This window comes from Giraffa tippelskirchi, chromosome 11, assembly GCF_054371585.1.
Source record: "Giraffa tippelskirchi isolate mGirTip1 chromosome 11, T2T-mGirTip1v1.2.pri, whole genome shotgun sequence".
Classification (NCBI taxonomy): Eukaryota; Metazoa; Chordata; class Mammalia; order Artiodactyla; family Giraffidae; genus Giraffa; species Giraffa tippelskirchi.
Window position 1 is genome coordinate 135,264,166 of NC_137285.1, and position 12,972 is coordinate 135,277,137.

The 12,972-nt window shown below is 35.8% G+C and overlaps 1 protein-coding gene across 7 annotated transcripts in view; it reads left to right on the forward strand.

The window, feature by feature from the left end:
* CAPRIN1 (cell cycle associated protein 1) overlaps positions 1-12,972 on the forward strand; it is a 36,840-nt gene that overhangs the window by 13,940 nt on the left and 9,928 nt on the right. For 2 of the 7 annotated variants that reach the window (XM_081541661.1, XM_081541665.1), the window contains 10 exons: positions 22-108; positions 2,441-2,679; positions 2,764-2,846; positions 5,643-5,780; positions 7,008-7,060; positions 7,138-7,224; positions 10,007-10,162; positions 10,262-10,370; positions 12,245-12,306; positions 12,780-12,897. In XM_081541661.1, coding sequence (XP_081397787.1) covers positions 22-108; positions 2,441-2,679; positions 2,764-2,846; positions 5,643-5,780; positions 7,008-7,060; positions 7,138-7,224; positions 10,007-10,162; positions 10,262-10,370; positions 12,245-12,306; positions 12,780-12,897 — 1,132 coding nt within the window. The remainder of the gene's footprint in view (positions 1-21; positions 109-2,440; positions 2,680-2,763; positions 2,847-5,642; positions 5,781-7,007; positions 7,061-7,137; positions 7,225-10,006; positions 10,163-10,261; positions 10,371-12,244; positions 12,307-12,779; positions 12,898-12,972) is intronic. The other 5 variants (XM_081541663.1, XM_081541667.1, XM_081541662.1 and 2 more) reach the window with 3 other exon arrangements.

The following is a 12,972-nucleotide window of genomic DNA, read 5'->3' on the forward strand; positions in this document are numbered from 1 at the left end:
ATTTTCTTTTTGTTATTTTAGGATGCCGTATCTAAGTACCAGGAAGTCACAAATAACTTGGAGTTCGCAAAAGAATTACAGAGGAGTTTCATGGCATTAAGCCAAGATGTAAGTAAAAGGTGGCATATATGTTTATAAAATATTAAAAATGAAGGCAGAAGATTTTGTTGTATTTTTTGAATTTTAGTTTTTGCATTACTGTTGATAAGTTCTCTGCAAGGCAGAGAGGATTGGATCCAATTATATCTAAGTTACTTTACAATTCTGTAAAGTTTAATGTAACACCTGGAAGATGCCCTTTAAAAGGACTGAGTTTCATATATGACGGACATGTATCATTGGTTTAAGAAATTATCTGTGCAAGTATATACAGTCAGCCTTCTCTATATCTGCGGGGGTCTGGATCTGAGGATTGAAATCCTAGGTTGGTTGAATCCGCAGATACAGAGGGTATACTGTAAGGTACTTGGAACATCTATAGATATTTTGGCATCCATGAAGCGCAGAGTAGTGTGTCCTGGAGTTGAGTCCCCTTGGATACCAAGAGATGGTTGTATAAACGTGGTAGATTTTTATCTTCCATGTGTTCCTTTATGCCTCAGGACTATCTTACAATACTGTTAACTATCAGAAAATAAAGAGGCTTGTTTATATAATTGGTTACTACTTTCTCCATTAGGGATCTTAAGGTATGTGGCTGGCTGATATGTTGCACTTGTTTCAGCCCTTTATGCAATGAACGAGTGTGTTTTTCCCCAACATCTTTTGATGTGACTGAAGTCTTTGGGAACAGGATAAAAATTAAATACAAGCAAAGTCAAATGCTTTCTTGAAAGTTGAGACCAGAAAGTTAATATCCTTCTGAATTAGTGTTGGCTCCTTGGAGAAAGGCTTGCAACAGCTTTGAAATATAAAGTTGCCTCTGATTTGTTGAAATAAACAGTTTATTATGTGATGAGAGACAATGTAGTACATAGATGAAAAGTTCTGATTCTGGAACCACATTGCCTGGTTTGAATCCTGATTCTGCCACTTTTACTTAATAGTTGTAAGACTTTAGAGAAAGGATTACTTAACTTTTCTATACCTGTATCAGTCAGGGTTTTCCAGAGAAAGAGCTGGTAGTTTAGAAAGGAAAGGGAGAAAGAGAGGGAAGAAGCTGTCACATTGCTTCAGTTTTCTAATCTGTAAAAAAAAAAAAAAATAATATAGTGCCTACTTCATTATAGGGTTGCGCTTAGAACAGTATTTGAAGCGTAACTAATGGCTCATGCACTTAATACTAGTGTTACTTATTAAATTTGATTGAAGGTGGGAAATATTGATGATACTCCTAAAAATGGAGTAGGGGTTATTTGATTTACATCCAAGTAGGGATTTGTTCCATTTAGCTTAGGTTGGAGCCTCAGACTTGAAGAACCTTGCCCAATTTCTTGTTTGTGATTTTTTTTTTTTAATGAGTCATAGAAGTAGAATTGCCATATACAATTTAACATAGAGAATCTATTTCTGAAGCTACTGTCACAGTGTAAATGAAAATACTTGTATCTTCCTTTGATTTTTTTAACACTGGTTGAAAAAGGAACTTTTCACTGGGCCTTTAACTTGGTTGGCAGTCTTTTATTTTAACTCTAATCCTTTGTTGCATTTTCCAGTTATTAAACACGTTTTTTTTGTTTTGTGGTCAAGAGCTTCTTTAACCTAGTTCAAGCCTACCTTTTCTAGTCTTCATATACTTCCCTACCTGAACTGCTCATTTCATCCAAAGTGGCTTTCTTTATTGTCATACTTCTTTTGCTTTCTCAACTTATTTTCTCATTCCTGCCTTTCTTCCTAGAATGGAAGTGGTGGATGGATTATTTGGGATAAGAGGGTAGTAGTGGGTTTGACATCTCCTTTTAAGTCAGTAGTAGGCAATTGAAATTAGAATTTTGAACCATGTTTTAGTAAAGATAGACATAGATAAGATTTTTTTTTTTAATTGTGGCTGTGGTAGGGTTTCTTTTTTAAAATTGACTCTGAACCTTAATGAAAATTTTTAGTTTATATGCTTTAAGAACTAAAGACTATAATGAACTTACATTTACCTATGCCTAGCTTCTACAGTTAGCATCGTTTCATGAGCAATTATATTTTACCTATACTCACACTTACTTCCTCATTCCCTGTCTGCTAGATTATTTTGAAGCAAATATTTGCTTCATTGGTACCATTTCCGTAGTGTAATACCTTTTAGGAAAAGATGTGTTCTGAATTTCTAATAAATAACTACTTAAAACAGTTACATTTATTAAACTTTTAAAGTTGGGAGTCATTCTTTTGTATGTCAGAGTCACATCTAAGTGAGTGAAATGTGTCTTCTTTACATTGGACCTGAAATTGAAGTAAAGGAGTTTTTATAAAATTTATTTCTATGTCTTATGTTTATGTCTTTATGCAGATTCAGAAAACAATAAAGAAGACAGCACGTCGGGAGCAGCTTATGAGAGAGGAAGCTGAACAGAAACGTTTAAAAACAGTACTTGAGCTGCAGTATGTTTTGGACAAACTGGGAGATGATGAAGTGAGAACTGACCTGAAGCAAGGTTTGAATGGAGTGCCAATATTGTCTGAAGAGGAATTGTCGTTGTTGGATGAGTTCTACAAATTAGCAGACCCTGAACGAGACATGAGCTTGAGGTATAGTGGTATGATAGAAACTTCTAAATGTTGTGTTGAGTTGACAACTGAAAAGTAATTAACCAGATATTTTATTATTATTAGGTTAAATGAGCAGTATGAACATGCCTCCATTCACCTGTGGGACTTGCTGGAAGGAAAGGAAAAACCTGTATGTGGAACAACTTGTGAGTATCACTGATAACTTTTGATTTTGTGACTAAGAACCTTTAAAGTTTAATTTCCTATTTAAAAGTAATGTTAATTGAAGAAAACTTTAGAAATATGTAAGTAATATTCATCCACTGTTTACTTTTTTGGTTTGTTTCCTTTTTGTATGTTTTTGTTTTTTGCAATTTTTTTTGTGTGTGTAAATCAAAACATCAGCATCAAACAACCAAAAATCGGTAAAGATGGGAGTCCTAAATTAACATGATTTTGTTCTTAACTTATCTTGTTTTAGGGGGACATATTAACACCAAATTGGCTTTCATTGTTTTTGGTGTGAAATGGGGACTGGTTTTTCCTTATGGATGAAATATTGTGAAAAACATTTACTCCACCCCATGCATTGTATTCATGGTCATTGCCTTAGTCTTTTTTTATTTTTTCTTAGACTTCTGCTAATTTCAGATATTCTTTTTTTTGTATTTTGTAAAAGCTAATTATCTAGACCAATATGCTATATATGAGCTCCTTAACTGTAAATATGCAGTTGTATTTTTTAGATTTTAACCACTTAGTAAAAGGGACTGGATTGTTAGCTGTTTTTAATGTTGATTTACGGAAGTAGATTTTTGAACATACTAAGGCAAAAGTATCTGTTTGTATGCCTTGTTTTTAGCTATTATGATTGAAAAGAAATTACAAGATTTTTTGGCAAAACTGTATGATATAATTTGGAGTGTATTTGCTTTAAGGAAATGGGTAAATCAAATATAAGGAGCCAATCCTTGTGAATCTTTTCATGTAAGAAATCCATTTTCTTGATTTGTTGACTTGTGTTGTTTGTAATTCTTGGTTAAAAAAAAACAAAAAACTTCTTGATTTAGTTCTGCTACAAATATGTACTCAATTCCCCACTTAAAGTTTGATTAGAAAGTAGATGACATGGGTATAAATTTGTTAGATTCAAAAGTAGCTTTAGGTCATGCCTAATAAAATGTTCATGAGCTCTGTTGAGTAATAAGGGTTAAAGTCTAAGCCTGTAGCTTGTTTTGATGTTATTTTCTACCTACCCTCATTCTCGCGTCTTAGGAATATAACATCTTTATAGTTAGTAGAAAGGTGTAATTTATTCAAATTAGTGTGTTTTTTTGCATTCAGTTTTTATAAGTTTTTAAAACAGCTCTGAGGCAGGAGATTCTGAAGGAGAGGGAGAGAGAACACGTGAAGTATTCTGTTCAGCATTCAAAAAATTGTTAAATAGTTTATTTGGCCATGCTGTCCATCTTGTGGGATTTTAGTTCCCGACCAGGGATTGACCCCATGCCTTTGGCAGTGAGAGCACAGAGTCCTATCCACTGGATGGCCAGGAAATTCCCAGTAGTTTTATATCAAAGGAGTGTAGGATTAATTTTATACTCCTTTGATATAATGTCTATGAAGTTTCTTTTTCTGTATAGTTACCTATTAATAGTTCTTGATCTACATCTACTATACAAGGCCAGGAAATTAACTCCTGACATAGACCTTCACCTGCTGCCCTGACACCTTTATGTACCAAGTTCTGACAATTATATTTGCCTTTTAAATATCTTTTGAATCTACTTTCTCTACTTTTCTCCTTTTTCTATTCTGTAATGCTCTCACCTGAATTTACCATCCATCCCTTTTTAGAATCTTTTAATGGTTTTATTTTAATTACATTTTTTATATATATAGTTTGTAAGACCTTACAAATTCTGACCCTTAACAGTCTCTTCAGACTCATCTTTCCTTATGCTTTTTCCTTATTACTTTTGCTTCAGCCTCAATGCATACTTAAATTGACTTGTATTTGGCACCCTTCTTTGTAAAGGGCTTTGTAAATGCTATTGCCTCTGCCTTGAAATACTTTTTTCCTTTCTACTACTCATCTTCCAGATCTCAGCTCTTGCAATCCTTACACCAGGAAAGCCTCTCGTGGTTTCTGCTTGATTAGGTCCAGTGCATGTAGTTCTGTGTAGTTGTTTTCACAGATGTTATTTTACTGTTTTTGTAAGTAGTTGAGAGCTCTTCTCTGTTGGGCTGTTGGCTTAGGGAAGACAAATGGTATATGTTTTACGTACCTTTCTGTAGCCCCAGTGCCTAGTACATTATCTAACATATAGTTAGGTGCTAAATAAATGCTTATTGAAGGAATAAATGATAATCAGGAGGGCAGATACTATGTCTTTTACATAGCTTTCTGTAGTGCCAGTGCCTAGTACATATAGACACTCCTTCATATAGTACTAGATGCGTAACATATAGTTAGGTGCTGCTGCTGCTAAGTCACTTCAGTCGTGTCCAACTCTGTGTGACCCCATAGACGGCAGCCCACCAGGCTCCCCCGTCACTGGGATTCTCCAGGCAAGAACACTGGAGTGGGTTGCCATTTCCTTCTCCATGAAAAGTGAAAAGTGAAAGTGAAGCTGCTCAGTCATGTCCAACTCTTAGCGACCCCATGGACTGCAGCCTACCAGGCTCCTCCCTCCATGGGATTTTCCAGGCAAGAGTACTGGAGTGGGTTGCCATTGCCTTCTCCGATATATTCTTATTGAAAGAATAAATGATTTTATTTTGGACTTTTTTTTGGACTAATTTATTTAAAATGCTTAAAATTTAACACAAATAATTTCTTGTTCTCTTTTATTCTGTAATAAATTTCTTTTGGAATTTAATGTTTTAATTTTTTTAAATTAACAGTTGATGGGTTTTTTTTTGTTTACTACTATATCTTGTAGAATGTTTAATCTTTTAAGTCAGATAGTCTAAGATTGTAATTCATAATGTGTTTTTAGATAAAGCTCTAAAGGAAATTGTTGAGCGTGTTTTCCAGTCAAACTACTTTGACAGCACCCACAACCACCAGAACGGTCTGTGTGAGGAAGAGGAGGCAGCCTCAGCACCTACAGTTGAAGACCAGGTAGCTGAAGCTGGTGAGTGGCTATGAACTTTAGTTTAGGTTCTTGGTTTTACTTTCCTTTTCCACAGGTTCAGGCTAGACATATATTTAGTTACATTTGTACACTTGTACACTTAGAGAAACTTGAAGCATGACCAAATACTGACAAAACACATTAAGAGTAATTCCCAGAGGTATTAAATATCAATTATTTATCTTATTGATCTTTATCCCTGTTACAAGTGTCTTTCTCTTGCTGTATTATTGCTCAGTTGGAATATGGATAAGGGGGCAACTATTGTATGTATGGCTTTTCAAATAGATTTTTGACTGATGTGTGCTCATTTATTGTGGCTTATTACCATGCCAGTATTTGAGGTGAATGATATGAGGTTTTGTTGTTGTTGTTTTCTATGATGGAGAGTTAACAACTATAAATTTCTCAGGCACCAGAGATCTATTCTGGCACCTAGTGTATCACTAATATGTAGATAAACAGTTACTATGAGGACTTTTATGATAAGTTGATGAGTAAAATTTTGAGTACTGTTGGAAGCATTATCTAAGAACTATTAGTTTTGTGATGGGTAAAAGCATGGATTCTAGAATCAGATTGCCTGGATAAAATCTTGGCTACAACACGTGTTAGCTATGTAAAACTTGGGCAACGTACTGAACTTCTCTACCTCAGGTTCTTCATTTAGGAAGTAATATGTATATGATGGTAAGCATTTCATACAAGTGTTACCTATTAGGTTGAAACTAGACAGGAATATTGCAGATTGGTGGAATTTATGGTTGCAGATCCATATAAAGCAAATTAAGTCAGGGGGTGTTTTTTTGTGTTTCTGTTTGGGGGCAGGGGGAAGGGGCTTGCAAGATCTTGGTTCCCTGAGCAAGGATTGAACCTGGGCCTTGGCAGTGCAAGCACTGAGTCCTAACCACTGGACTGCCAGGAAATCCCAAGTCTTTCCCACCCCACCACCACCACTTTACCAAGTAGATTAGTGTGGAGACTAGGATGCTGTTTTATTGGCATTATATTTGATCCAGAATAATTACTGCTGAAACTGAAGTAAGCCTGGAATACATGGTAAAAAAAAAATGTTTTCTACTATTGTAAGAGTAATGAAATACAGAAACTTATTATTAACTATAACTTTGTAAATTCAGACTATATGATGGAGAACTGGATTTAAATGAATTGTTAACTTTAAAAAATATATTTTACACTCTTTTGTATCATTTTTTAACCTTTTAGAACCTGAGCCAGCAGAAGAATACACTGAACAAAATGAGGTTGAATCAACAGAGGTATGATTTTTATTTTATGCTAGCTTTTCCTTTCTGTCTTTCAAACGGAGGTCTCAAACATTTACTTTGCTTTGCAGTATGTAAATAGACAATTTATGGCAGAAACACAGTTCAGCAGTGGTGAAAAGGAGCAGGTAGATGATTGGACAGTTGAAACAGTTGAGGTAAGAGTTCTCTGTTGTCTTTTGTCTTTAATTAGTACTTTTTATCTCTCCTAAGAACAAATTTAGATTTTTAAGTATTTTGCATTATTAGTACATTTATTCTAATAATAAACTCATGATAATAGGACTGTTCTGTTTAAAAGGTGATTTGTTTCTGTGGGTATTTAATATAATCACCGCTTTACTGTTCCAATTACAAGAAAATATACTAGAGATCTCTTCAAGAAAATTAGAGCTACCAAAGCAATATTTCATGCAAAGATAGGCTCGATAAAGGACAGAAATGGTATGGACCTAACAGAAGCAGAAGATATTAAGAAGAGGTGGCAAGAACACACAGAAGAACTGTACAAAAAAGATCTTCATGACCCAGATAATCACGATGGTGTGATCACTCACCTAGAGCCAGACATCCTGGAATGTGAAGTCAAGTGGGCCGTAGAAAGCATCACTACGAACAAAGCTAGTGGAGGTGATAGAATTCCAGTTGAGCTATTTCAAATCCTCAAAGGTGATGCTGTGAAAGTGCTGCACTCGATATGCCAGCAAATTTGGAAAACTCAGCAGTGGCCACAGGACTGGAAAAGGTCAGTTTTCGTTCCAATCCCAAAGAAAGGCAATGCCAAAGAATGCTCAAACTACCGCACAATTGTACTCATCTCACATGCTAGTAAAGTAATGCTCAAAATTCTCCAAGCCAGGCTTCAGCAATATGTGAACCGTGAGCTTCCAGATGTTCAAGCTAGGTTTAGAAAAGGCAGAGGAACCAGAGATCAAATTGCCAATATCCGCTGGATCATCGAAAAAGCAAGAAAGTTCCAGAAAAACATCTATTTCTGCTTTATTGACTATGCCAAAGCCTTTGACTGTGTGGATCACAATAAACTGTGGAAAATTCTGAAAGAGATGGGAATACCAGACCACCTGACCTGTCTCTTGAGAAACCTGTATGCAGGTCAGGAAGCAACAGTTAGAACTGGACATGGAACAACAGACTGGTTCCAAATAGGAAAAGGAGTATGTCAAGGCTGTATATTGTCACCCTGCTTATTTAACTTATATGCAGAGTACATCTTGAGAAACGCTGGGCTGGAAGAAACACAAGCTGGAATCAAGATTGCCGGGAGAAATATCAATAACCTCAGATATGCAGATGACACCACCCTTATGGCAGAAAGTGAAGAAGAACTAAAGAGCCTCTTGTTGAAAGTGCAAGAGGAGAGTGAAAAAGTTGGCTTAAAGCTCAACGTTCAGAAAACTAAGATCATGGCATCTGGTCCCATCACTTCATGGGAAATAGATGGGGAAACAGTGCAAACAGTGTCAGACTTTATTTTTTTGGGCTCCAAAATCACTGCTGATGGTGATTGCAGCCATGAAATTAAAAGATGCTTACTCCTTGGAAGGAAGGTTATGGCCAACCTAGATAGCATATTTAAAAGCAGAGACATTACTTTGCCAGTAAAAGTCCGTCTAGTCAAGGCTATGGTTTTTCCAGTAGTCATGTATGGATGTGAGAGTTGGACGGTGAAGAAAGCTGAGTGCTGCAGAATTGATGCTCTTGAGCTGTGGTGTTGGAGAAGACTCTTGAGAGTCCCTTGGACTGCAAGGAGATCCAATCAATCCATCCTAAAGGAGATCAATCCTGGGTGTTCATTGGAAGGACGGATGTTGAAGCTGAAACTCCAATACTTTGGCCACCTCATGTGAAGGGTTGACTCATTGGAAAAGACCCTAATGCTGGGTAGGATTGGGGGCAGGAGGAGAAGGGGACGACAGAGGATGAGATGGTTGGATGGCATCACCGACTCGATGGACATGGGTTTGAGTAGACTCTGGGAGTTGGTGATGGACAGAGAGGCCTGGCGTGCTGCAATTCATGGGGTCGCAAAGAGTCGGACACGACTGAGCGACTGAACTGAACTGATCCAATATCTATGTATAGTTTACGTGCTCAATCTATGAAAGTACACAACCTGTTAATCCGTTGCACTATGAAAATCTGGTCTCTTGCATGGATAGCCTTCAGAAAGACTACCTAACAGGGGATACGTTGAAATGTCATCTCAACTCTTCCTTTACCCTGATGCTGTTGATTACCAAGTTCTGTTAGCTCAGTATTGCTTATAAAGGAAATAAGGTTGTGACTTGCCCAGGCTTAACAGCCAGGCAGAGAGATATGTAAATTTGTAGTAATAAAAATTAGTGAGATTTCTTAGCAGAGCAGGGAATTACTTAAAACAATAATTAGGAGAAATTATTAGGAAGATGATAGGTAGAGTGAAATTTGGCTTCTGTAGCAGTTTAGACAAGATGTGATCGAGCTTGATTCTATGGTACTGGTGGAGAGTGAAATGATAGGAACTCAAAGCTTAATGATAATAATAGCTAACGTTTTCTTGAATGCTTAGTATATATCAGGTACTAAGATAGATATATATTTGATATAGGTATATAGGTTTACTTACTGTAGAAGGCTTAACAGTTGAAGCAAAATACTTGGTTTTAGGACATAGACGCAGTAGTCTTTTTTTTTTTTTTAAGCAGTTTACAAGGTAAACCTGAAATGCTATTAATATGTGGCAACCCTGTGGAATTGGGAACACTGTAGAAGTAAGAGCATTGATCAGAATGTTAACTTTGGCTTAATTTGGTCAGGTTGACTACATTCAAATCTGTTACTCTGTTTATAGTATACATGTATATGTAATTTGGGGACAGTCATGATGGTAATGGATGGAGCTCTGTCATTCTACCAACCTGTCCTCCTCTTCTGTTTTAGGTGGTAAATTCACTCCAGCAGCAACCTCAGGCTGCATCTCCTTCAGTACCAGAACCCCACTCTTTGACCCCAGTGGCTCAAGCCGATCCCCTCGTGAGAAGACAGCGAGTACAGGACCTTATGGCACAAATGCAGGGGCCCTATAATTTCATACAGGTAGGTCCTAGTCAAACACTACAACAGATGGGTTAAGTGTTTACATTAACTTAATTACATTATATTCTACCTAAACATTATACATTATATCCTACCTAGGATTCAATGCTGGATTTTGAAAACCAGACACTTGATCCTGCCATTGTATCTGCACAGCCAATGAATCCAGCACAGAACATGGACATACCCCAGCTGGTTTGCCCTCCAGGTTGGTAGTGATCCATGTTTATGTGGGAAATATAGAACCAATGTTTTTAGGTTATGTAAAGTTCGTGAAAATTAATCCTTTTATTTTTAGTGTTTACTTTCAGATCTTGTATCTTTTAATTTGATAAGAAATGTTAACTCTTTTTTCCTATAATACGAACCATAAATGTAGTTCCATCGTTTTTAGTGCTGGGTTTTTTTTTTTTTGTAACTTTATTGGCATATGGACATACAGAAACGTACATGCAAATTTATAGTGTGATGAGTTTTTACAAACTTGAACTCACCAGCACCCAGAAGTGGAACATTACTAATACCCTAGAAGCCTACTTGTGTTCCCTTGTAGTCATTAGTTACTACCTCTTCCCTTGCGCTATAGCAGCCACATCCTGACTTGTACAACTATAGATGTGTTATACCTGGTTGTTGTGGGGTTTTTTTTTGGTATGATGAAATTTTGATTGGCTTTTTAAATTTCAAAATTAACCTAGGAATGGACTTCCTGGTGGTCTAGTGGTTAAGACTCTATGTACCCAATACAAGGGGTGTGGGTTTGATCCCTGGTGAGGAAACTAGGATCCCACATGCTGCATGACCAAAAAAATGTTATCTATATTTGGAAAAAGGAAAGACCAAATTATTTTTTAAAAATTAATCTAGGAAAAAATATAGGTGTCTTTCTCTGAAGGATGATTGCAGCTTTCTAGGAGGATTTCTGAACATTTTATTACTTAAAAATGAGATGGAGTAGGGAGTGGGTGAGGAAATGCTTAAGAGGAAAGTAGAACAGATGGAGTAGAAGACAGCTGAAGTTTCAATTTCTCACTCGTCTTACACCATTATTTGAAACAGCAGCACAATAAAGAGGGTTGGTGCTTTTGTATTGGGTTAAGTGGAGCATCTCTTAAAGACCGTTAGTAATTTTGAGTCTTGTTTTTTTCTTACAACATGTCAGCATTAAGGGCATTAAAGTAGAACAATATGAAGTAACACATTTAATGTCAATCTTAAATGTTATAAAAGGAGTTGCTGGTAAAAGTATGTTTAATGAACATAGTTAATATGGTAAGTTAGGATTTTTCTAAAGGAAAGGGAGCTCATATCTCTACCAAGAGTTAGAAAACAGATCAGGGACTCACAGTTACTAGTGTTCACTTTTTGAGCTCTACCAGAGGAAGAAAATACATAGTTTTCTTAGCTACGCCAGTCAACACTTGCACCACTGATGTAACCTGTAAAGCTATTTAGATTTTCAGGTGATGGTAAGTCAGCTAGACTCTCCAATGAAAATGGGATGATTTCCAAATGACTAACCAAACATACTGTATTTTTGATTATCTGTTTAACCATGATTTGGAAGAGTAGTGAAAGAATGATGAAAGTTGATGATAACATGCACACTGAATTGAATATAGGCTTTTTAAAAATAAATTTTAATTTTTTCCAGTGGAAGCATTTGAAATTATATTGAAAGTTGATAGTTAAAATATTTCTGAGTGTATTATCTATCTCAAAGTTTTGACTAAGAGTAATGCTCCTTTGTAGTTAACTGCTTTAAAAAGCTCTTTTTCAGGGATAATTCTAGCATTGATTCTTATTCTGCTCTACACCTATTTGTTAGTATTGTTTCACTAACATTGCAAAAAAAAGTGAAAGGCATGTGACAGTTGATTAATAATGAGTATCAGTTAATTGAAAATGCTCACTTGAAAGCTAAAATCCTTCCTGTACTTCCCCATTTACTTTCATAATTGCTAAGTAGTTTATTAGGATTTGGCTATAGAAAATTGACTTTGGAGACTAAGTAAAAGGTATTTATACATCTCTGAAGAAATTTGATTTTGTATGACAGTATTTTTTTGGTCAATTTTACAGTTCATTCTGAATCTAGACTTGCTCAACCTAATCAAGTTTCTGTACAGCCAGAAGCTACACAGGTAAGACTGATAAATATTTTTGCAGTTTTTGTTTTTAATCAGTTCTTTTGGTCTCTTTCTTAGCTAGCTTATGAAAACCAGGTATGAGTTTGATCAGTGTCAAGTCTGGTATGATTAGCTATCAACTTTTATTTCCATGTTTACGTTTATTTTTCTTTTAATGAACTAATAAAAACAACTTATTTGTTAATCCTTGTGGTTTTTAATTATAATGAAGTTTTTAAATTTCAAACTGAGAATTTGAGAAGACATAGTTTAGATTTCATAATTTTAAAATTTAGTGTAGATATTATCTACATTTGTAGGGAAATTTGTAACTGGGCTTGGGTTTATTAACTTTGAGCCTTAATAATATATGTATTTTTCCAGTTGTTACATTTTATAGTCTCTTTAACATGAGTGTCTGTTTCTTAGCCCTGTATGGAATGAAGTTGGTTTATAACAGAGTGAAGCTTTGATTTCTTCTTTGTTAGGTTCCTTTGGTTTCATCCACAAGTGAGGGATATACAGCATCTCAACCCTTGTACCAACCTTCTCATGCTACTGAGCAACGACCACAAAAGGAACCAATTGACCAGATTCAGGCAAGTTGTGTTACTAGGTCATATAAACTTGATGAGGCACTTGAATTGGGTGGAGGCAAATAACTGTTAATACATTATCTCT